General features: G+C 35.9%; 3 protein-coding genes across 4 annotated transcripts; 1 reads left to right on the forward strand and 2 right to left on the reverse strand.

Annotated features, from left to right (window-relative positions):
• Window positions 1-1,357: 1,357 nt before the first annotated feature.
• On the forward strand, window positions 1,358-13,798 carry rars2 (arginyl-tRNA synthetase 2, mitochondrial). The gene is made up of 20 exons (XM_059355675.1): window positions 1,358-1,517; window positions 1,693-1,766; window positions 1,854-1,956; window positions 3,212-3,295; window positions 3,387-3,487; window positions 3,579-3,634; window positions 4,934-5,017; window positions 5,113-5,189; window positions 5,960-6,118; window positions 7,383-7,489; window positions 8,443-8,538; window positions 8,638-8,698; window positions 9,314-9,390; window positions 10,489-10,613; window positions 10,960-11,027; window positions 11,140-11,249; window positions 11,975-12,070; window positions 12,182-12,256; window positions 12,418-12,481; window positions 13,646-13,798. The coding sequence occupies exons 1-20, from the start codon at window positions 1,482-1,484 to the stop codon at window positions 13,730-13,732; spliced, it is 1,740 nt and encodes a 579-aa protein (XP_059211658.1). The 5' UTR covers window positions 1,358-1,481; the 3' UTR covers window positions 13,733-13,798.
• A 320-nt stretch (window positions 13,799-14,118) lies between these two features.
• slc35a1 (solute carrier family 35 member A1) lies at window positions 14,119-20,866 on the reverse strand. Its single transcript, XM_059357199.1, has 8 exons — window positions 20,693-20,866; window positions 19,653-19,833; window positions 18,377-18,536; window positions 17,623-17,775; window positions 17,378-17,444; window positions 16,454-16,630; window positions 16,230-16,364; window positions 14,119-14,880 (listed from the first exon to the last, which is right to left on the reverse strand). The coding sequence occupies exons 1-8, from the start codon at window positions 20,700-20,702 to the stop codon at window positions 14,753-14,755; spliced, it is 1,011 nt and encodes a 336-aa protein (XP_059213182.1). The 5' UTR covers window positions 20,703-20,866; the 3' UTR covers window positions 14,119-14,752.
• Window positions 20,867-22,124: 1,258 nt separating this feature from the next.
• On the reverse strand, window positions 22,125-25,486 carry LOC131991186 (protein yippee-like 5). Of its 2 annotated transcripts, none has more exons than XM_059356517.1 (3): window positions 25,422-25,486; window positions 24,121-24,267; window positions 22,125-23,317 (listed from the first exon to the last, which is right to left on the reverse strand). In XM_059356517.1, exons 2-3 carry the CDS (start codon window positions 24,259-24,261, stop codon window positions 23,096-23,098), a joined length of 363 nt encoding a protein of 120 aa, XP_059212500.1. In that variant the 5' UTR covers window positions 24,262-24,267; window positions 25,422-25,486; the 3' UTR covers window positions 22,125-23,095. The 2 variants fall into 2 exon arrangements, with proteins under 2 accessions (XP_059212500.1, XP_059212499.1); XM_059356516.1 differs by lacking the exon at window positions 25,422-25,486 and adding an exon at window positions 25,153-25,301 and having other exon boundaries at window positions 22,126-23,317.
• Between the last annotated feature and the right edge of the window lie 102 nt (window positions 25,487-25,588).

Consider the following 25,588-nt stretch of genomic DNA (forward strand, 5'->3'; position numbering starts at 1 on the left):
ACTCAACAACTCAGTCTTAAAACATAAAGTTGTGATAGAAAAAATTCACTTTCTAATAAAATGTTACTGGCAGAAGGCGCTGAATGACAAATGTTTGCAAAAAAACTGAATTACTGAAATTTGAAATAGCAAAATACCTAAGACAGTATGGATCCTTGTTGGCCAAACTAAGAAAAGAGGAAGAAACAAAAGTAATTACCAAAATCACCACTCTTACTCAATGTATACCTGAAGATTTAACAGAAGATGACAGACAAGAACTATTTGAGCAGCAGCTCAAGCTAGATGAAATATACAGAGTTAAAGCAGAAGGTGCTTATGTGAGATCCAGAAAGCAATGGCTGGAAGAAGGAGAGCAAAACACAGCATATTTTTTTAGACTGGAAAAGTCATGCAGCAGAACGAATTGCATTCAAAAACTTTAATATAGATGGAGCTGTCACAGATGAGCCACAAAAGATATCCAACCACTGTTTAATGTTTTATAGGAACCTGTATAAATCACAATATGATGAAAATGCACAGACTTTATATACCTCGTATTCTCTGCGTGACCAATGTATGTACCTTTTTAAAAAAAATTTTTTAACTATTTCTCCTGATTAGTTCTTTGTTTCATGACATTTATTTGTTTCTAGAAATCACTTTTTGTCTGACCTCATGATTGTAATGTTCCTTAATTGTCAATAAAGAATAAAAAAAAACATCAAACTCGATTTTCTACGTTTTTAATCATAAATGTTTAAATTTCCTAGGAAGATGTTTTAAACCTCTGAAGTCCAGAGATTTTGGTTAAAATTTCTCAACTTCCTATGCATTCTGTATCTGTTTAGCATCTTTCAGTCTGTCTTTACATCACATGCATGGCTTCTTTTTCTCTACACAAACTTGGCTATCAGTCTGATTTTTCATTTTATTTTAATTAAAGTATTTTTTTATTATTTTTTTTTTTACCATTTACACACACAAAAACAGCAGAAAAAATAACTAATGCAAAACAGTCTATTTGCATATAGATTAAAAAATAGTAATAGTTTTAATTTTAAAAAGAAAATTCACATTTTAAAAATGGTCTAGAAACATAAATGGCACACTGTGAAAGCTCCTATGATTGAACTTTCAACTGGCTTTCTCAACTTGTGTACATATGATATATAAATAAAGTTATTACTGTAAATAAAACGTGTATTTTCAATAAATAGATGGACTCCAGAGGGTTGAGGTTTGAAAATCTGATATTCTTATGGTTAACTGACCGGACATTTCGGGAGCAGCAGACATGATAATCGAACGAACCTTTTCAGGTCGTTGACGTTGTTCGCGTACGAAGCCGGTGATTGGACGAGCTTGGAGGAAGTGTTGTGACTACACCGGAAGTACAGTAGCTATGTCAATGTGAATGAAAATCATGCAGCATTTGTTTGTTGCTAATTTTGCTCCAAGTTTATTACCATTATAAAGCGTTTAAACGTTTAAGAAACATGGCTTGTTTCTTCAGGAGAAGGATAGCAGAGAAGGTAACGAGGCTGAAAGACTTTAAAGATAACATTGTATGCTAATGCTAACTTAGCAACATGCCTTGACCCTGGGAACTGAAAACAAGAGTGCCTTAAACACAACTGTCAGCATGTGCTCTATGAGCTTATCTCACCTTACTGTTTAATGAAATCTTCTCCCTTTTCTGATGTGCAGCTGGGTCGGACGCTGCAGCAGTCTGAGGATGCCTTCATACCAGCTCTGTCAGCAGTTCCAGCTTCAAAGAAACAGTTAAGTGCGTTTAGCATTAACTCTGTTTGTGTCAGGTGCTTTATAAAAGTCTGTTTGTTAAAGCTTTCTGAACTTGTGCTCCTCAGGCAGTCTGCTGACTTCAAACTGTCCATCAATGCTTTACGGAGCAGTGGGATTTTACCATCCAGTGGTGACATCCACCTGCAGACAGAAGACTTGGCCGCTCAGGTAAGGTTAAAGATTGAAGAAGCACTACCAAAACCACATCAACACTGTCATCTTTCAAAACAGCCCTCAACACCCACCTCTTCAGACTCGTCTACCCCAGCTAACCTCCCTTTTGTCCAAAGACATTTCCTCTTTTTTTTTTTTTTTGTAATTATCATTTTATTAGGAAATTTCACATCAATTGAAGAGGACAAATGGATTTACAGCTGTTAGCATCAGACTTGTACAGAACCAAGGGTTTTCTATCAATAGCTTCTTGTTCCTTTTTACTAATATGAATATGTATATGTAAAGAAAAGAAAAAAACATACAATCAAATGTTTTACATCCAGAGGGATATTGAGGCAAAGAGTAAATCCATAAAATGAATAAATAAATAGAAATGTCTGTAGCAGTTGGGCATCATTCAGTTCAGCACATCACTAAGATACAGTGGCAAACAAAAAAGGAAATCAAATAAAAAGTGGACGTTTCATCGGCTTATTACCTTGACAAAATCTGGTCTTAAAGGTCTGATGAACTCCACCCAACTTTCTAAAGTGTTTCATGAATGTGTCTAACTTAAGGTTGAGAGAACAAGTAAACTTTTTCCATGAAAAATACGTATATATATATATATATATATATATATATCTTTTGTCAGAAATTTCCATTTTTAGTAGCATTTTGGGGTCCAATGTTAAGCTCTGTATCACATCAACATATTGATTCATTGTCCCTAAGATCTAAAAATGTTTTTAAAAAAACCCTAAATAACCTTTGAGATGCACAACTGGCTTACAACTCTTTTTAAATATCTTAAAATGTTCCTACAAATATAGTCACAAAGGCACTTGTACATGCTTTTATAACTTAACTGTTCTATAATTAAAAAAACTTTTAACCTTTCTACTGTTATTCCTCAGAAGAGTATGTGGTAATTGGAGCTTCAAATTTCTTGAATAGCGGTACTTAAGATGTTATTTATATGTACACCCTTCTTTGTGCTTGTTGTGAATTGATACAATAATTAATTTTATTTTTTATATTATATAATGTGTAAAGAATACTCAGTTTTCCCATGATTAGTGAAATTTGTTTTATAATGTTTGTCTTGAAATTTCTCCTGGAACTAAAATCACAATTTGTATATTGCTCTTACTTTTTGTTTGAAGATGCACTCTTATCTCTCTTCTGCATAATATAATTCTTAGTTCTAAAAAACAACGACACAAGGCCTTTTATCTTTCTTTAAAATCTGTGTTGTGTTTTTCAGTTGACGCGGGACAGTATGGTGGAGGACATATCTGCTGCAGGTGGATTCATCACCTTTAAAATGAATCGCACGCTGCTCGTCCAGGTTTTTCCAGTTTTTTATCCCACCGTGTTGAAAACAATCACTTTGACTGCTTCTACTGTGATTATAATCTGCTCTTCTACATTTGTTTTAGAAAGTGCTGGAGCCTTTTGGAAAAAATTATGCGCAGACATTTGGGTTAAATAGTGAACTTTTAAATAATCTCAAGAGAGGAACGACAATAGTTGAGTACAGGTATGTCTGTTAAGTGTTATATGCTCTTATTTAACACCACATACAATGTCTTCCCCTTATGGACTAACAGATTAATGTTTTTGCTTTGCAGCTCTCCAAATATTGCCAAAAAATTTCATGCGGGGCACTTAAGATCGACAATAATTGGTGAGTTTTGGCGAAGGTTTGATTTGTTCAGTAACTGAAGCCAAAGTATTGATACAAAATGTATCAAAGTAGAGAGCTGCAGCAATGACAACAAGTTGACAGCTGGTATTAGATCAATGCAGATATATTGGTATACATGCCAGCAGATCAATGAAAGAATATATGTTTTTCAAACTCTCTCACTGTAAAATTCTCTCTTGTACATTTCTCGTAGGGATGTTCCTGACGACTCATTTCTCTGATGTTTAAACAAAAAATTTTAACCTTAGATTAGTCTATTAGTCCAAAAGTAAGAAAATTGTGTTTTTTAATGCTGCTGAAATATGTGGCACTTTGCATTATGAACATTGCACTTAGCCTCCAAAACATTATTCGCAAAATACATTTGACAAATGATATTTATTGAAAACAATATTCTGCCAGAAAATAAGTCTTAAGGAAACGTCCTTCATTATAACATTAGTAGCTAGCAGTGGTGGGAAAAATATTCAGATCCCTTACTTAAGTAAAAGTCCTGCATTCAAAACTTACTAGTAAGTAGTAAAAGTACAAGTAAAAGTACAAAAAGTTTAGCATCAGAATTTACTTAAAGTATCAAAAATAAAAGTACTCCTTATGCAGAATGAACCCGCTTTGTTTTATATATTCTAAATATATTATTGGATTATTCTTATTGATGCATTTATGTAAGCAGTGTTTTAATTTTCTCAGTGTAGGGTTCATTTAACTACTTATTATGCTGTTATATGTTTAAATTTCAAAAAGTAATTTTAAATGTGTCATGTTTTTTATGTTGATTCTTGACCTGAAAAGTAACTAAAGCTGTCAGCTTAATTTTGTGGAGTAAAAAGTGCAATATTTGCCTCAAAATGTAGTGGAGTAGAAGTAAAAAGTTACATAAAATGGAAATACTCAAGTAAAGTACAAGTACCTCAAAACTGTACATAAGTACAGTACTTGAGTAAATCTACTTAGTTACATTCCTCCACTGGTAGCTAGTACATTAATTTTCTTTAAAGCAACATTTGACTAAGAAGACATAAGATTTTGGTGCAAATTATGTCAATATGGAATTTAATTTTTGGAAGTTTAACTGATTAATATTTTTATGGTATTAAGTATCATATCGACAAATTTCATGTTTCTAGATTCTTGATTGCATTTTTTTAACATTCAAATATAAATATTATGACATCTTCTGAAGTCCTGTATGTGTCTGGTTAAACTGCTAACTTAAATTTTAAATTGATAATAAAATCGGTCAACTGGACTAAAATTAAATTTAATCTCCATCCCCAGGTAACTTCATTGCAAACCTAAAACAGTCTCTTGGAAACAATGTAATTCGAATGAACTACCTGGGAGACTGGGGGATGCAGTTTGGTGAGTAAATACTGTGCAAAATATTCAACAGGTCCTCTGGTCTCATAAAGGCTACTTTTTAATTCATAAACCCAGTTTTCCTTGTTGGATGTCAGGTTTACTGGGAGCTGGGTTTAGTCAGTTTGGATGTCAGGAGAAGCTGAAACAGAACCCTTTACAGCATTTGTTTGAGGTGAGTTCTCACTTACCGTAACCACGGAAACCTGTTCGACAAGATTCAGGGTTCGTACGGGTGCTTGAAATCCTTGAAAATGCTTGAATTTTAATGTTGAATTTCAAGGTTTGAAAAGTGCTCTTGGATTAAGTGCTTGTAAATGCTTGACATTTCTACTGTATTTTTTACTGTATTTTTTTTAGATAACCGCATTTTCAATGGAAAAAAATTATATAAACTGAATAGCCTATCTGAAATGAAGCCCGCTCTGCCTGGGTCTCGCCTGCGTCTTCTTGTTTCTGACATGTTTCTTGTTGCTCTACCCTGTATCTTCTTACTGGAGGGTGTTTTTATAATTCCTAGTGGATGTGAGGGCTCCTGAAGTAGCCTGTTTGCGAGGCTTTCCTCCTAGTTTGGGTCGTGTTTAGTTCCACCAGCTGCCGGTTGATGATTTTTGTGAGCTTACTTTTGCTCCTAGCTCCTAGATTCTCATACCAGTATGTTTTATGAGATTAGCAAACTACTATTAGTTGTTAAAAGTGTAATAGCATTGCTGGTGGTATGGTTAAGTGAAATTACCCCTTTTAGTATCAAAGTACTCATCTAAAACATGCCATTTACAACCGTTGTAAGGTACTGGAAAAGCTTGAAAATGGACCTTGAAAGTCCTTGAAAAGTGCTTGAATTTGACCACTGAAAAAGTGTACGAACCCTGAAGATTGTATTTCATAAAAAGTGTTTTTATCCTGAACTACATCTCAGCAGTGTTTGATGTTTTCGTCCTGCAGGTTTATGTCAAAGTTAACAAGGAAGCAGAGCATAATGAGGATATAAATCAAGCGGCCAGAGACTTCTTTAAACAGCTGGAGCAGCATGAGAGCGAGGCTGTGTCTTTATGGCAGCAGTTCAGAGAGATCACAGTGGACGAGTATCAACATGTTTACAAGGTACGACCAGCTGGAGTGAGCACAGCGGTCAGAAATACCAAAACTCTGAAATATACAGCGGTGCAGTGTCACTTAGTACATTTACTCAAGAACTGTAAGCACAATTTTGCAGCAAGTGTATCATACTTGAGTTTTTTTATTTTATGCTACTTTGTACTTGTAATCCACTACATTTCAGAGGCAAATATTTCACTTTTTACTCAAATTTATATGACTATATGACGTTTAGTTACTGGTTAGTTTGCAGATTTAGATTAATATTACAAATTTAAAATCTAATAAATTATGATTGTCTTATTGTTATATCTTATTGTTATAGGTTAAGCAACCCAGAAATATAAAAAGTTATTCAAATGAGCTCTACCTTGCAACATAAACATATTAATAATTCACAAATCATAACCGAGTCATAACTATGTAAATAATTCTGATACCAACCATCTGCTTATAAAGAACTTTTACCTTTGGTACCTTAAGATGCCAATACTTATACTAAAGTAAAACATTTTAATGCAGGAGTTTGACTTGTAATAGAGTATTTTTAGTATTTCTGCACTGTGGCATTGCTACTTTTACTTAAATAAAAGATTGTCTTATAATTATATGTTATTATTATTATTATTATGATTATAGGTTGAGCATGAGCTCCACGTTTACCAGCTGCAAAATTAAAGTGATTAATCTACTAATGCATTGAAAATCATAACCGGGAAATATAATATATAAGTAATTCTGATATTAAGCATTTTCTTATTAAGTACTTTTGATACTTTTGGTATCAATTCAAATGCTTTCATAATTTAGTAATATATTCAAATTAATATATTCATAAGTACACTTTTTTAATGCATTCATTTTGCTTGTAATGGAGTATCTCCATTTCCATTAAGTAAAAGATCTGAGTACTTCTTGCATCACTGATTTAATTTTATTCTAAAATGGTCAATTTTGCACAAGTACTTACTTTAAGTATATATTTTGATGCAAAATACTTTATTTATACTCAGGTAAAATCTTGAGATTTTTACTTGTAACACAGGTATCTTTCGGAAGTAATAAGACAGTGCAAAAGTACTCATTTTACCTCTGATGATGATTCATTTTGCAGCTGATCCATGAGTTTTTTTAAAGAGTTTATTTAGCTTCAGAAGTAGGTGAATTTCCCCAACACATAAAGTGACATTTCTTTCTTTAGTCTGGGAATATAGACTAAAGAAAATGTCAGATTAAATATAACATATTGTTTCATCTCCGATCTTTTCAGCGGTTGGGGATCCACTTTGATATTTACTCCGGGGAGTCGTTTCACCGGGATCAGGCCCTGGACGTGGTGCAGCAGCTGCAGAGCCGAGGCCTGTTGAAAACCTCTGAGTATGTGACGGCTTTTAATCAGTAACTAGGATCACACACACTGAGTAAACATGTTAGCAGGCCGGTGGACAACTTCCAGCTCCCATTTGGTTTATTTGCTCGGTGGCCATTAAAGTGATGAAATAACTGGACTAGATAAACTCTGTTACATATCTTATCGGAGCTTATGTTTTGTGTTGTTAGAAGCTGATTTCATCTTATAAAAGGATATTCTTATTGGAGTAAAGATAAGTTTCAGGTATTTTACAATTACAATACCATTACATTGTTTGTCCAGCAGAGAGCACTGACAGGTTGGTTTTCACACTATTTTTTTTAATGCAATCTGCAATCCTCTGTAAAAAAACAGCCCAATCATATGTTTTGTGCAGTATGAAGTGAAATTTAAACAAGGCATATAGAATACAATTATTTTAAATTTAATATAACTAGTTTAAGCTTCAATTTAGCTTTGAAATAACTTTTTGCCACACAGAATTAATTTTAAGACATCTAAAAATGTTAAAATTCCACAATGCTGCCTGTTTTTATAATATCTGACAATGATGTACTGTAATTTTAGTGATTTAAATTAATTAATTAATTAATTAATTTATTTTAAAGAAATAAGGGTTCAGTGGGTAAAAGAACATATAATATATATATATATATATATATATATATATATATATATATAATATTTTCAACAAAAGTGTATTGCTTGATATATTGTCAATACATCGTATAAAACTAAAATTATCAATATCTGTATCATCTACTAAAATACTTATTATAACAACTATGTTTTTTAATTATTATTTTTTTAAAGCCTGAAAACACAATTTAGCATGTTAAGTCAGAATTGCTTTTTTATATTTTTAGCATCTGTATAGACAGTTCATTATGTGAATCAATGCTCTTTCACTGCAGACATGGATGTATTATTAAATTAATGACTGCTGCTGTGTTACCAGGGAAGGAACAGGTGTGGTGGATCTCTCTCCTGATGGAGACTCCAGCAGCGTCTGCACGGTGCTCCGCAGTGACGGCACCACCCTCTATATCACCAGGTCATTGCAAATCTGTTAACTGTATTTTTATATTTTATATATAGTTACATTCTGAGTGTTCAGATGAATAATGTCTGAGAAAATCAATTCAATTTCCAGAGACCTCGCTGCAGCGGTCCACCGTAAAGAAAAATACAACTTTGATGAGATGATTTATGTGGTAAAGAACTCTCTTTTTCCCTCTGTTTAATGTGTAAATAGTTACATTGCTGTCCTTTAAAGACATGATGAAACAGTTGCATGTAATTTTCGATTTACATGAAATGTTTATTTACAACATGAGCTACAATCGTAAAATACTTTTTTAATTGCATTTAATTACAGTCAGCGGCTTCACACTGAAGTATGGCAGGTGAAGGTTGTAAAAATGATTAGCCAAAATCAAGACCCAGTCTTTAATTTTTATTGCTATTTACAAGTGCTGCTTTCTTCCTTGAATCTGTTTAAAGGAAAATTGTGTGAAAATTCAGTAAGTTAAAAACGGGAACAGCACCTTTTTCCTCTATAAAGTTGAGGGCCATGTTTTTATAGACCTATTATCTCAGCAGTGTCCTTTGTTGACAGCAGAAACAAACATGCAAACATTACGGCAAACATAATGATCCCAAACACAAAAATGCAAAATAGATGTGTGGATATTTGTTTACCTAGAGTTTAAATGTCCATATTTTTGTGTCATTGTTACTCTTGATTCTTTTACACTTTTCTCATGCCCTTTATTGCTGCATATTTCTCAGTTTGCTCCATCATGTGCATATTTGTTCTTGTTTTTTAGACGGATAAAGGTCAAGCAGATCACTTCCAACAGCTGTTCCACATCCTGCACAGATTAGGACATTCTTGGACTGACAGGTAGCAGGAAACACACCTGAACACAACCACACACAGCACATTATATCAGTTTATTTAAAGCTGTTAACCAATAGTAGTTAACAGTGGTTGGTTCTTAGACTATGAAAATACTACTCATTGATCTGATAGAAGAGCCTTTTGTGTTTGACATGGGATTCAAATCAAATATGTGTTCTAGTCTGGAATAATGGCAGCCTTTTTTATCCGAGAACAGTACTGTCACTGTCTTTAGAATGAAACCAAATGGTAAATAACATGGGAATAGCAATAGCTGATGCAACCATCACCCCACCCACCACAGACAGCTGTTTTAATTAGAAAAATATGTGTAATGTTGTTGCTGTTGCACCCAGTGGTGACATTTACTCATAAAACAATTTTGAGGAACTTGTGGCTAACTCAAGTATTAACTCAAGTATTTTTAAAAAGTTTTTTTGTACATTTAATGCTACTTTACACCTCTAACCCACTACATTTCAGATGGAAGTACTGTACTTTTTAACCCATTACTTTTATCTGACTGCTATAGTTACTAATTACTTTACTTGAGTAATTTCACATAAGTAACTTTATACTTCAACTTCACTACATTCTCAAGGCAAATATAGTACTTTTACTCCACTACATTTAGCTGCTAGCTTTAGTTAATTTTAAGGTTGAGGTTTAGCATAAAAAACATTATGCATTTAAAATGATTATGCTTGTTCATAAATTAAACTACATTATAGTATAGTATATTAAGTAATTTTGATGAGTTACTAATTACTGTAAAAGTAAATGTTTTCTTTCAAAATGTGAGTAAACTTGTTAAAAAGATAAATTGGTGATTATTAGATTAAAATATAAAGTGGTTCAAATTAGCTCCACCTCCAGCAACTTCAATGTTAAATTGCTGCTTACATGTCAATGCATCAGTAACAATAAACAAGATACTAATAATACAGTATATCATGTGGAAAAGGGGCATTCTGCATAATGTCTGCCCTTACTTTTGTTACTTAATACATTTTTACTGATCATTCTTTTGCATTTTAACTTTTACTTGTAGCAGAGTATTTTTATTTGACACGTAAATGTGTTTCCCACCTCTGGCTGCAGGTGTCGGCACGTGCCCTTCGGCCTGGTGCGGGGCATGAAGACCCGCATCGGTGAGGTGGTGTTTCTGGAGGACGTGCTGGACGAAGCACGGGCCAGGATGCTCCATAACATGAGCCAGTCAAGAAGTAAAGCCTGTCACACTTTTATTTAGCAACACAAAGCACACGTGGTGGTTTTAGACAGTTTTACCTGGGGTGGCATGGGTTTACCTCTCCCAGGGACCTATTTCCTGCATTTGGAGATTTGTTTTTATGCCTGGTTGAAACACTTAATAATGAAACAGCATGAATCAGCTTTTATGTTTGAAAATTAAATCAAGTCATATTTTTATCCAACAGAAGTTAAAACAAATGTCAGAAATTATATTTATGACACAGGCAAACACTCACAATTACAATTTAAAGGTAGATTTTTATTGCTTTTTATCCCAATGGGGTGGTAATCAATCTGTTTTGGGGCTCTTTTCTACAGCAACAAAGGAAATGGACGACCCAGAGGACACAGCAGAGAAAGTGGGAATCGGTGCACTTATAATCCAGGTAAACTGTTAATATTTTAACCCTCTACACTCGAGTACTTATCTATACATTTCTTGATTTGTCTGTACAGTCTGATGAGAGAGATTCTAGTTTTTATTTGACTTTGTTTCAGGACTTCAAAGGTCCCCTGCTGTCGGACTATAAGTTTGACTGGGACATGATGCTGCAGGCTAAGGGGGACACGGGAGTCTTCCTCCAGTACACACATGCTCGAATGCGCAGGTCTGTAAACATCAGCTGCTTGAATAATGAGATTCTCAAGATTTCAGAAATTCTCTTTTTATTGATTTCATTATGTGAATCTTCGTAGTGTAATTCCAGCATAGTACAGAAGTATATAATTTGTTTCACGATTGGTTGCTTGGATATATTTATTGCCTTTTTTGACGGGGAACTGAAGCCTTTATGCTGTCTTCATAGCCACCAGACTTCATTGAGAAAAACAATAATTTTACCTTGCAGAAGTCAAAAGTCCACTGCTTGCTTGTTTGGCTGATCGACTTTGGTATTTTAAAGGGTTGATAGTATTCAAATAAACTAACTGATAAGGGCGTATGCGTGTGCATGTCCCTTCAGAAGGTGAAAGTCTGATTAAATGGCTGAAAATCCTGCAGAAAATGTTGGTATTCCAGCACTGGCAACAATTGACTATAAAACAGGATGTCAGTTCTCATAGAAGCTACAAAATAATGACATTCTGATCATTTATTGCCTCAGTGAAGCAAGTAAATGTCTCTAAAGTTGCATAAAACAAGCGATTAAGTAGAGTACAATGCTTAATCTGCTTAAGTGTTGATTTGAAAATGCATCGCATCATTCACAGTCACTGTTGGGAGTTATTCTGTGTTTAGGATTTCAAAAAACAACCTTAAAACATATTGATCCAAAAAGATTTATACAAGTTAATGGTACTGGATACTTAAACTCTTACTGTGTTCTTACTGCAGTTTAATCAGGAATAACGAAGGTGTCGATGCCGAGACATTTGATCCATCTCTTCTTCTCGAGCAGACGAGTATCTCCGTCCTGCAGCATCTCCTTCGGTAAGCAAACCTGCCAGCTGTTAATTCAATAAGAGAGGTCGTCACAGCCTGACAGAGCTGTATCAATATTTGCTCCACTCCTATTAAAACGCATGATGTCTCTCTCTGTAGCTATGACGAAGTGTTGTACCAGTCGGCCCAGGACCTGCAGCCAAAACACCTCGTCACCTTTTTATTGAAGCTGAGGTAAGAGCAGGATGTTGGTCTTGAGGTGTATTGCCATCGTGCCCGGGAACTTTCTATTGTTTAAAGTTTAAAGTGTCAGTGTAGTTGTCTCTTTTTGTGGACATTGTAATTAAACTGTGTACTCAGGTGTATTATTCATTTTCCTCCTCACTTTGTTCCAGTCACCTGATCGCCTCAGCACACAAAGCGCTGCCGGTAAAAGGAAGTGCTCCGGATGTGGCTCAGGTATGAAGAGAATTACTACAGTTCATATCTGGGCTTTCTTCTTTTGAATGCACCGTCATGCAACATTAGACAATCAGTTAACCCTTATCATCTTAAAGGGATCGTTTTTGAACTGGGATTGTATTCAGTGGTGGAATGTCACTAAGTACATGTACTTCACTTGATTATTTCCATATATGTAACTTTATACTTCTACTCCACAACATTTTAGAGGCAAATATTGAACTTTTTCTACATTTAGCTGCCAGCTTTAGTTACTTTTCAGGTTGAGATTTAACATAGAAAACATGATCAATTTAAAAAATATTGTGCAAGTTATATGTTTAAACCACATAAAAGTATACTCACTGGACAACAGTAAAACACTGCTTACATAAATGCATCAAAATAATAATACAATAACATAAAACAATCTTAGTGGGGCTATTCTGCATAATGAGTACTTTTACTTTGATACTTTAAGTACTTTTACTGAAGTTTTGAATGCAGGACTTTTACCTTGTAGTAGGGTAATTCTGCAGTGAGGTATTAGTATTTTTACTGAACTAAGGGATCTGAATTCTTCTTCCACCACTGGTTGTGTCGGGTATCTATCTATAGTCAGATAGTATCGGGGCAGCAGCAATGTTTATTTTAGCTGCGTACCAAGTTATTAATTAATTAACCTATTTCTGAAGAAAATAATCAAGATCAATGATGCAAGCTTCAAACCAGCCAGTTGGAGGCAAGCCATTTAGAAAATTGCATCAAATAGATGCAGAATGGTGCTTTTTTCCCCCATGGAAGCCAGCTTTGACATAATGTACGCATATTGGCATCCAGAGAACACACATGATTTTAATTTTGTGTGTTCAGAGGCTGCAGCTGAATAAATTAGCTGGAAACATTATACTTACAAATGATCACTGGCTTGGTTTTTACAATATGAGACATTATTTGAGAATGTACTCCAAGATCCTTATTTAAACAAAATAATTAAATTATGCTAGCAGCCTCTGCATCATGGTGCAGAAAAATCAGCCTCTTTCAGAGTCTCAACACTGATATTTATTTATTTCTAGGCTCGGCCAACATGCACTATGCTGACAAAAAATGCTGTTAATTGCAAAAATGTAAACAATATTTACGAAATTAAGCATTATCTCATTGTTTAAATATCAACAGGCTCGGTTACGACTGTTCAGCGGAGCGTGCTCAGTCCTGGCCAGCGGGATGAAGATCCTGGGCATCACACCGGTTGACAAAATGTGAATGTTATTTTACCTAATGTAGGTACTATTGTGCTAAAGTTATATTGTACTGTAAATAAAAAGCCTTACGTTTAAAAAAAAAAAGGGATTTGCTTTTGATGCTTATTGTCTCCGGTATTTTTCAATCTCACAAAGAAAATAGTTTCCTTGATGAGTCACACTGACGCTAACTGAGAGCTGGAAACTTGTTAAACCAGTGATGTACCTTTAGTCCTATTCAACTCAGATAATGCAAAAATAAATGTCTGTGCGTAACTTGATGAGGATGCCAGGGACGTCATATAATGGTCAGACTGGTTCAGCCTGGTTTAGTGATAACTTTCAGCTAGCAATCAACTGAAAATGTATAGGTGAATGTATATGCTGAGCAGAAACAATAGCCATGGCTTTTGTTGTGTTTCCATACACTTTTAATGAAAGTTTAAAAATTACTTTCAAAACAGGATGTGATACAAAACACACTAGAGAGATGATAAAAACAAATAATCACACATGCAGTCTGTCGACATCCTTCTTTCAAGTATGTTTTCCCGTGATTGGGCACATTCAGAATCAGCACTATGTGATATGAACATAAGACACTAACATTGCACAGTGTAAAACAGACTAATAACTGATTTTAAAAAAAGAAGAATCTATGTAAAAAGTTGTGATATTTGTTTGCCTCCTTGAACTGATACACGGAGGCATCAAAATAAAAGTACTTAAGTCCCGTTACTGCTCCAGAGTAGCTGGAGATATAACAAGACTTCACTGATTGCTTCAGATTATGTACAAACATTAAAAAGCAGCTAGTTTAAAAAGGCCAGTTTTAGAACAAAAGTGTCTTTTCTTCATATCAACTAAAAGATTGTTTGAATCTACATGGATCAAAAGCTGTCATCTATGTGATGAACTGAACACAGAGACAACTGTGAGTGTTCATTTGGAAAGAAAAGTGCAGGAGGTCTTTAAGGTCCCGCCTCGCCCCAACAGACCTGGTCCACTAGCATGTGAGACTCCTCTGCTGCAGGTAGGTGTCTCACACAGTGATCAGTCTCTGTTTGGACTCTGTGTCTTGCCGGCTCAGCTTTGATGTGTCTTGCTTTGGAAGTCCGTACAGGTAGATGGAAACACACACCAGGAGAGCGCCACTGGCAAATGAGATTGCTGCACAAAAAAGGTGAGAAAAGCAAAATAGAGGCATTAGTGAAATTTAAATCACTTCGAAAAGAGTTAATAAAGCTCCGCCCTCATCTGACGACAGCTTCCACGAGACACTGAAGCGACTAACGGTTCCATAGTGTCCACAAATTGTAAAACCATCCAGAAGCAAGAGTGTAGCCAATCTGTGAGTGCAGTAAGTGTACAGTGTAGCGTACAAATTAACCATGAACACACACACTGCTCCTCCTCAAGACCCGAGAAGTGCTCTGTGCAGAGATGGCACACTCTGCTCCGCCTAATTTGCAAAATGTATAGAAATATGAGACTGGTCTTTCCTCAAAAACGACCCTTTATGTCATTTGTACAGACAACAAAATACGACCCATATTTATGTTTTAGACTGTCCTAACGCCCTCTAGTGGCCGTGGGAATTACAACTGATGCCGATGCGGCGTATAAATGGCAGAAATCGCACTCAGGTCGGGTGGGCGGATGCTGTACTCTCACCCAGTAGAACAGGGCTTGTGACCCATGTGAAAACAAAAGTTAACAATTTGATTTAAACATCACAGAACTTCCGTGCCTCACGTTTTTACGCAACTATGACACTTCAGTCATGTCGCCCTCGTAACTGCTTTATTTCCAGTATTTACTTATATTAATTTACCTTTTAAACTGTCTTAAATAACTTCCTTACCAGAACTTTTTTCTTTTCTTTTTTTAACAACCGCACGTGTATGTATAATGATGTGTGTGCTATTTTTAGAACGCTACACTCTACTCTGTACAGCGAACTGCTCATATGGGTCATTATGGGCGGTATCAACCGGTTCTCTCGTTTAGGTTGGAGATCATGTTGAAAAACATTTATCCAGTGCAAGATGTGTGAGTGAAAAACACATCAGACACAATGCAGTTCGGACTAGGGGTTACGTTTCTGAATAATGTGCTTTGAAATATTTCAGTCTCTCAAGTTTAGTGGCCAACACGAGCACTCTTACATGATTACTCACTACAATTTAAAATTTTAATTTGGTGGCTTCAATCTAAAACAAAGGCTTCTTTTATTTAGAGTGTGCAAACATACAGGTCATGAGCCAAAATTAAATGCTAGAGGGTGTTAAATGCTATACAGATGATAAAATCCCTTGAGGCAAATTTGTGATATTTGGCTATATAAATAAAATTTAATTGACAATAAATACCTCGCCTGATGAGCCAGGACTGTAAAAACTACCAATATCTCGGGGGCAAAGGCCATGCTTCAAACTTGTGATGTGAGAGGTACATGAGTGATATTTGAGCTGGAGATAAGGTAGCACCAACAATGTGGTTTTGAGAAACTAACTTACTTATTTGTAGTCCAAACAAGAGGACCGACGCCACAGTTGAGAGAACGATGGCGGCGGCAGCAGAGAAGCCCTTCATGATGTTGTCTGTGTACTTCACCACCACAGACGTGTAGAGACCGCCCACACTGGCCAAGACTGGAAGCACAAAGAGCAGTGTCAGCTAAAATACTGTGGAAATACAGTGAACTCAAATAGAAAACATCCGCAGCTCCAGTCGTACTTACATACTACAAAGCAGACCCAGGGCGTGTAGCCGAAGAAGAAGCCTTTCTCCAGGACCTTCTCTCCATCGGTCATGCAAACGCCTATCAGGGTGACCACAATGCCGGACAGGTACATCTGGATGTTTCTAACCCAGAGAGACGTGTCGGAGCTTTTCAACACCTTCTCAAAGTACACGCCTAAATCAGAGAGTAGACACAAAACTGTTAGTGCAAGGTAATACTCACAGATGTTTTAAGAGGTTTATCACGTCAAGATGACAGATCTGGCTTGTCAAGAACGGCAATAGAAATATAAATAATTTCTGCTGCCTGGGGGCTCTTAAACAAGCAAAATGTCCAAGATCTAAAAAGTTTATTGTAAAAATATGGTTTAAACTGCCAGAAATGTTCATATGTTTACTTTTTTTAGTTTGACAAACAAGCGTTGACTGTATGCAAAGGGGATATAACGTCATTGAAATGAAACAAAATAAAGCAAATCGTTACCTTGATTATTATTATTATTATTATTATTATTATTATTAATTAGAGTTTGAAAGTTGTTTGAAACATTTGTGATAATGTAAGTACACAACACAATATTAGGCATAGTTATAGACATTTAAAAGTGGAAAACTTACACAGTATACCTTTAAAAAAATAAATAAAAAAAAAACATGTGCAGAGGAAAGCCATCAGCACATGTTTACTTTAATTGGTGAGTGGTGTGGAACAGTGTTTTTTATGAGTTTCTCAATCAATCAAATCAAATCAAAATTATTATATATAATAATTTATTTATCCCCGAGGGGAAATTCAGTTAGTCTGGTAGAATCTCTGGAAGAATGAGACAAGTATATTCTCAAGTATATTGGTAAACTTGCTATTGGACAAGAAGATGAAATCAGTATCTGTGTTTTCTGCAGAATCCTTTGATGATTTTACCTGCAAATCCAGAACAAATGACCGCTATAGCAATGGCGACGAACCCAAGAAAAGGATTTTGTTCAATCTGGAAATAAAGAAACGACATAAGCCACCAGACAGACTGTAAATATCACCTTCAGTTTGAGGAGATATGGATAAATAAAAGCCAAATCCATAATAGTGTGAGCCAAGTGCATAGATTAGAATTCACTGAGTCACCAGTATGATTATAACATTTACATTTTAACTAATTCCACCCCCACCTGTACTTTTGTGGCCTCTACAGGCCTCCATTGGACGAGCGTTACGCCCCCGCAGAGCATGAAGACAGAAAACCACTGCAGCCGGCTGAGAGAGCGGTTCAGCATGAGGACTGTACACAGGGCCGTGCACGGGATCTTCAGCTGATACGTCACCTGCACAGGCAAACACAAGTTAGGTGTAACATCTACAGGTTCTTTTAAAACCTATTTATAGAGGGAATGTGAACTGTGCAGCTTGTTTTTTTAGGGAATGTTTTCCGGGACCTTTTGTGTGTTGTGGTCATTGCTCAACAGTGCAGCTGGCCTTTCTTGGTAGTGGGAAGTCACAGTGGGAACACATCAGTGCTTCATTTGACCAAGTGAATCATAAATTACAAATCATTCTTTACACTATTTTAGTCTTACAATGGAAACAGCAGTCCTAAAAAACACCAAATAGTACAAAAAGGTTTCAACTTCTGCAATGTGGAAATTTGTTGTTCTTCTGTTTAACAGTCTGTTTTTTTACCGTATGAAAGTCAGAACAAGACAATTAAAGCATGACCTTTGGAAGATGAGAATAGACTTGTTATACAGCAGTTTAACTGACAATGAACTATTTGTTAATCATAACTCTCACATCTTTTCTTTCACTAATGTGTCTCTACATATTGAAGTTAGTGGGTGCAGCACAGACACAACAGGTTCATAGATGATTCACACCCAGGCATTATGCTCAGAGTGCATGTAGAAATGTTTTTGCATCAGCTCTTACCTGATAAACAGCTGCATCCAGGTTACTCAAGGCAATAAAAGCCATGTTATTCTGAACTGCATACACTATGGAGGGCACGCTAAGCTTCAGCAGTTCTCTTGGGCTGCAGAATACATGTTCCACAAGAGCGTTCTTCAGTCTGGTGGGGCTGCCAGTTTCTCTGAGTGAGGAGGCACAAAAACGAACACACTGATGAGGAACAAGTAGTGTGTTTACTTAAGATGCAAGCCAGTAAGGCAGCTTACTGTTTTTTTCCCATTGATACCACTGTCAGTCTTTATGTTTGAACAGCATTCCTGGATATCTGACAGTAGCTGAAACTCTTATCTTAAAACACACATTTAAAACATAGCCATTTTGCCTGTCTTTTGATGCAAATATTTCATATTTTAAAGCCCCCCCTTTGGTTTTATCGATTATTTTTATCCCTTTTTCCCCATTTTCTTTTTCATCTTCATTAATCTATAATTACATTACTTGTTTGTAAAATTGTATTTTTATGTAGTTTCAGTCACCTGTAAAGCATTTTTTGAGAGTGCTAAATGTTAATGAAGAAATGTGAGTAAAAGGTGCTGCTATACAAATAAAGTTTGCTTAGGTAGTGTATGCACACACACTCTCTTTCTCAGATTAAATAAGGAAACTATACAGGATATACACGTATACAGAATTTGATGAGTAAGAATAGCAGCAGAACTAGCAGTCTTTTTCCAAAGTCAGTTAGTAGACGGCTAATACAAAGCCAGATATATCTAAAGGTTTAGGAGATTAAATGTGTTTATATACAGTCATGGAAGAAAATAATTTGACCACCCTTGTTTTCCTCACTTTATTCTTCATTTTAATGCCCGCTACAACTAAAGCTAAATTTGTTTGGACAAATATATTGATGACAACAAAAATAGCTCTTAAAGAGCTGATATCAAGCCATTTTCCAGGTTTTTCTTTGTAATAATTTTGGTTATTATCTAGAAAACCATGGAAAACGGCTAAATATCTATCCGAAATTGAAAAAAAAATGGTGGTCTAATAATTTTTTTCCATGACTGTATGATCCTGGTCCATATTGTTTCACACCTGATTAGTAATACCTTCTCTCAATAAGAACAAATATCAACCTGACCTGTGGTTAACGCTCCTCTACATCTACAAAAGGTCTTATTCATGATTTTTGTATACTTTATCACTTATAAGGAAACAGTAAAAACCTTCCTCTGTGTTCAGACTAGCATGCTTTTGTGATGAAGGGAGGTATGTAGCAGTGACAAACACTTACTTTGTCAGCATCCCCAGACTCAGTATTAGTTTAATGACCTCTGTGATGCACACTGCAGTCGTGGAGAAGTACAGGTCTCCTGTTGAGATGGTTCTTGTGTACCGCAGTGCCACTGTATATGTAGCCGCCACCAGTGTCATCACTGTCAGGCAGTACAGCTTGAACACCACGCTCACATTTTCTGAGGAGAGGCAGAAAATGAAGTGAGAAAGCTAGCTCAGTGTAGCTAAGTTAGTCAGTCATATACAGTTGTTTGACAGTTGCTTTAATTGTGGTGTTAACTGAAAAAGACAATACATGAGCAGGGCCAGATTAACACTTTGCTCTACCCTGGGCAACAATATTCAATGGCCCCATCATCATGACCCCAGAATCACCATAATCTGGCAAAATACAGAATAAATTACAGTAATGTACAGTTAATATACTCAATACATCAATAACTAATTGTCATCAAGTGCATTTTCATGTACAGATGTGCAAACACTCATCAGCAACACATCAGCATCAGTATAATCTGGCAAAATTGACCCACTACATAGATGATGATGATGATGATAATAATAATAATAATAATAATAATAATAATACATTTTATTTGGAAGGCACCGTACAAAAAGAAAGAAAAAGATGGGGGAGTGTCCTCAATTTTCACAAAAAAATAAGTTAGCAACCACTTTCAAAGCATTTATTTAACAGCACCTATTCCCAGCAGCACAAATGTATTGAATTGATAGAGCCATCACAGAGGAAGACAAGACACAAACAAAAATCTAGAACCAAGTAGCATTTTGGTCCTCAGCTCATTTTAAACAGAAATCTCCCTGTCACCTCAAAATTCACTGCTGAGTAAAGGCTCCGATTGACAGTTTAACATAAGCGGGAGATAACCAGATATTTTTGCATGTGCCCACACTGCCCTGGGCCATTTGAGGAGCTATTATAGTTCATCTCATGTCCTTTTCTGTTAATGTTCCTGTCGGTCCTTTAACGGCTAACATTAGCCACCATGCTAGCTTGAATTAACAGGTTAAACTCACCGACAGCCATCGTTGCTCTGGTTTGTGTCCGTCCGACGGGGAAGGAAATGGATTGTCCTGCTCACGTTACATGTCATCAAAAGGAACAAACTTGCCCGGTGTGGATTGAGGAATGTAGCCCGACCAGCTACACATCCAGAGTCTAGTTCAGACTGTTCCTGCCTGGTGGCATACTGCCTTCGATTCCCAGAATGCAGCGCGACGACAGACGACTTTACGAGGGGTGTGTTAGTTTTCTTTGCCCAGACATTCGTTTGGTTAGAGACTGTGAGGCAACCAGTGGCAATTTCAGACCATTTTATATTTGCATATTAATTTCAGCACCCATTATTAATATTAATCATAATGATTATTATACTAATTATTATTAATACTGGTTTGTTACAGCGGCTTTGTGGCATTTTAGACCATTTTTATGGGTACTCAAGCACACATAAATTCCATTTCAGCAACCCTGAATAAATAATAATGAATACAAATAATATAATTATTATTATTAACATTAAATAATGCTAATGGTTGATTCATTATTATTATTAGCAAAGCTATATACATTTTGTGGTGGTGACCCACAGTCATAATTATGGCTTTTTTAAATATATACTTTATTTTTAAGTGCAAAGTTTCAGTGTCTTACAAAGACAAACAAGACATATTAACTAAACAAATCAGAACATTCAGGTCACCGAGGGAAATGAATCACTTTGTCTCAGAAAGAAAAGAAACACACTACAACATTGCTTCATGTAATGTAGGGCCACAAAAGTCCATAGGTGAGAGGTGAAGATGAAGGGGGCCTATGGAGAGCCAGCACAGTCCAACCGGCCAGGGGAGGGTGTCCCTCCAGGGCAAGTCCATCTAAACATCATCCACAGCACCAAGGACAAACAAAGCTGTATGAAAAGAAAAGAAAGGAACTGCTCTATTCTGTTTTCTCATTTACATACAAAAGCAATTTCGACCGATGCTTTTGGGCTTTATTACAGTTCAGTCTTAGAGAGAAAGTCAACATCTCCATTTCATGTATATCTTTTACAGTGGCTGACCACTTTCCCACTGTCGGCGGCTCCCTGTTAAGCCATTTTCTTCTTATTGGTTTCTTGCCGGCTGCCAGTAGTCACAATTATGGCTTAATTTAATTATTCTAAAAGCTTCAAGATTTGCTACTGTATTTATTACACATTACACTGCACATATATTTAAATTGACATTGTCCAGTTTTTTTCTGGTCAGTGTACATCTTGTTTTTATTCTTTCTGCCAGATATTCACATTCTTATTTTTTATTCAACTATACTACTGAACTATACTAATATGACGACACATGTTCAGTTTTTAAAACATAGTAGCTGAAGTGACTTTCACAATACAAAATGTAGCCAAGACTTGACAGCACCTAGTAACAACAACAACAAAAAGGCTAACAATATAAACACTGGTGATCTGCATGGCAGTACAGATCTTAAAATACATTTAAATGCATTTAAATTGCATGAAATGTTTGTGATGGTTCAGACAGGAAAAATATTTAAATGGGAGTATGGACAGATATGCAAGAAGACATAGATTCGATTCAATTCAATAAATGTATTTATTTTTGTTTTGTTCAAGTTCTTTGCCAATGTCAATTTCAGTATTTGAATAACTGACAAGAAATCACAATGTAGCTCAAATAGAACAGCACACAAAATCAAATCTGGCAGCAAGAGAGCATTGGAATGTGACTTTACATCACTGTAAAACAGGTTTATTATTCCTTATCATAACACAAAATAGAATTGGACTATTCAATCTCTTTATAGGTCAAATTGATACCTGGTCAACAACAATATGATCAAGATTTAGATGTATGAAGGGGATACTCTGAGAGAGCTAATATTAAAGAAAACTTCATTTATTTTAAGAATTTCTGGCATAGTGTCACATTGAACCCTTATCAGAAAAGGGAATGTATTTTAGCATACTGCTTCGTGGCTAAATCTTCAGAATTCACCAATGCCTTTGTGGCTATTCAAACCTCTGCATAACAATCTGTCCGTCTGAGCTTCTTGCAGGGCAGCAGGAGCGAATCCTCACCCACTGACAGCAGCCAAAATCCTGCCACACCAACACATTTCCCGCCCATCACAGCCTGTTAGGAACACATTGAGACTGCAGGCGATTTTAAATGGGTAGAGAAGTAATGGCATAACCCATCACAGAATCAACTTTTTAGATGTTTAAAGTTATGGGAAAATATCCACTACTTCTTGTCTATACTTCCCACAAAGACTGCAGCCTGTGATATTACTTTGGTGTAGCTCTACTCACAAATGGCTTCTGTCCATGCAGATCCATGCACTGTTGCTGGAGGAAAAGCTGTACTATGCACGGATTAAGAATTGTAACCACAACAGTAGTGAACTCAGGAGTTGTCAGAGGCAACATGCTCGAAGCCTTCGCTCTCCCTCACCAGCGCCCTCTCCAGGATGACGCGGCCCTCCTTGTAGCGCTGGCTCTCCTCTGTGGCGAACTCGTACATCCAGCCCAGCTTACTGTTGCAGTTCTTGCAGCTGACGTCCCGCACCATGTGTCTCCCCGTCAGCATGACTCTGTCCTGCACCTCGCTGTGCTGCAGATTCACAACCTGCAGGGCAGCAGCCAGATATCTGTCAGTCTTGCAGGTAATTGCATTTCTGCAGAAAAGTTTGAAGACTTTCAGGTAAAATTTCAACAAGTCAAGACATTTTATGAAACATTTCAAAGTCTGAAAGGTGTCGACCAGAAGTAGTTGTAAAATTAATTAATTCAAATTAAAATAAGAGCAGCAACTGCTATACTCGAGCAGATGTCTAAAAAATATTTTTTTTCTGACCAACACCCAAACCCAAATATAATAAATTTCGAATTATATTAAATAGTGAAAAAGCTCTAAATCCTCACATATGAGAAGCTGAAGCCATTTAATGTTTGGCATTTTGTTTGAAATTTACTGAAATAATTAATTTATTAATAAATTGGATGCTATGTATGGACATTTAAAAGAACACTGAAAAAACAAAATACAAATAAATAAATAGATAGAAAATACTACTTTGAATTAAATTAAGAATGAATTAAATCAAAATAAATAGTTTTATGACACCATTTCAAAATAATATATTTTGGGGTGTTATATATATAATAACACCCCAAGTATAATTTCTGCATTAAATATAACAAAAACATTCTCTTATTAGAAAAAAAAACATATAAACCAATACTGATAAATAACGGTGTGTCTGTAATAGGCCAATATTCGCTAATAAACCCTTTAGTGGAAATGACTATCCGACTCTGGGGGATTCTTTATCATCCTGAGATAAATGTCCAAGTGTTTTAGCTATTAAACTAACAGGTGCAACACTAGTGTCTTCCATGATCCAGGTGAAGGAGGTGATGTGCAGGTACCTTGTTGAACAGGAAAGCTCGGCCAGTGGCTCCGGTGAAGCGTGTAGAGATGAGTTCAGCTCTGTTGGTCAGGATGGTGTCACAGTTGGCACAAGAGAAGAGACGAGTGCCACCAATGTGATCCAAGAAGATCCGACCCATTTTTCTCTACCACCAGATGGTACAAACAAAAACACACAAACACAGTGGCCATGTAAGATGATGTGACACACAAATTAGGGGGTTGGGCTCAAAATCTTGATCCAGTAAGTCAAAGTGAAAAATTAATTATCAGCTCATAAAGGTGAGGTTGTGCTGAAAAACTGATACTAACACCACTGCATGGTAAAGATTTTTTAAGTGGCAGATTGAAAAGTATTCAATAACCGACAAAATAGCTAGAATAAAAAACTAGAAATAACTAGAATCTAAGATTGAACCCATTTAACAATTCTAACCCATTAATAGGGTGTCCTGTATTGCATTTCTTTTCTTCTGACCATATTTCCTGTCACAATTTTGATATATGTTATGGAGATGCAAACAAAGAGGGCAAATGGTTATTTGTTTTTATTTATTATTAATTTGTTACTTAAAAACAAATCTGAAAAATAATTTAGTGTTTAACAGCACTATTAATGTCACAATTTTGATATATGTTGTGGAGATGTAAAGAAAAAGGCAAATTTGAGTTTCTGTAAGCAGAAACTGTGTCTAGTTTTTATTTTATTTTAAAATAAGAAATATTATGAACACAAATAGGCCTACTATAAACGACCAATATAACGTTTATGTCACATCACAGATCTTTGACATTTAGGGGTAGTATTTTTTTTTTTAATTTTAAACATCATAAATGTGTTCTATGTGGTCCACTTGGTCTGTGGTATATCCCCCATTATTTTCCTTTAAGGATATTTGGGTATGGATTCTTATGGGTTAACCTGATAAAATAAAAGGTGAACACTACGGTCTGTCAGAGAAAAACATGTCAAAGGCATTCAGGTTTTAGCTGACGGCCAAAAACGGTGAAGTCGGGGGCAAATGTCTCACCTCGAAACGTTATAGCGGAACAGCAGTTGCCAAGAAATTGAGATTTTTGCCGTTGGAGTGTTATTAATCACCGGTTTGGCTTTTATTCTCGGTTGTATTTAACCGGTTCCCCGTTTCCTTCGTTATGGTTGCTGATGCAGCCAGCCAGCTGGTTTCAAGATCAAGCTAGCGACCAATGACAGCAACAACTTCTGCTCAAAACCTTCAAAGTAAATCCCCGTTTAAAACTTTTAATTCGCAAAAGGTAATTTTAAATTATAAACACTTACTAGTAATGATCACAAGAATCATTTTGAACTCATAGTCGAGACGAGGGTCCATAACCCTACGCTAATACTTAGCTTTTTTAATTGACAAAGGCTTGTGCATTTTATTTTGAATACGGGGTCTCCCCATTATTTTCAGTGTTTTTCCGGTGGCTTAATGTAGTTCTAAA

Source organism: Centropristis striata, chromosome 18, assembly GCF_030273125.1.
Source record: "Centropristis striata isolate RG_2023a ecotype Rhode Island chromosome 18, C.striata_1.0, whole genome shotgun sequence".
Taxonomy (NCBI): Eukaryota; Metazoa; Chordata; class Actinopteri; order Perciformes; family Serranidae; genus Centropristis; species Centropristis striata.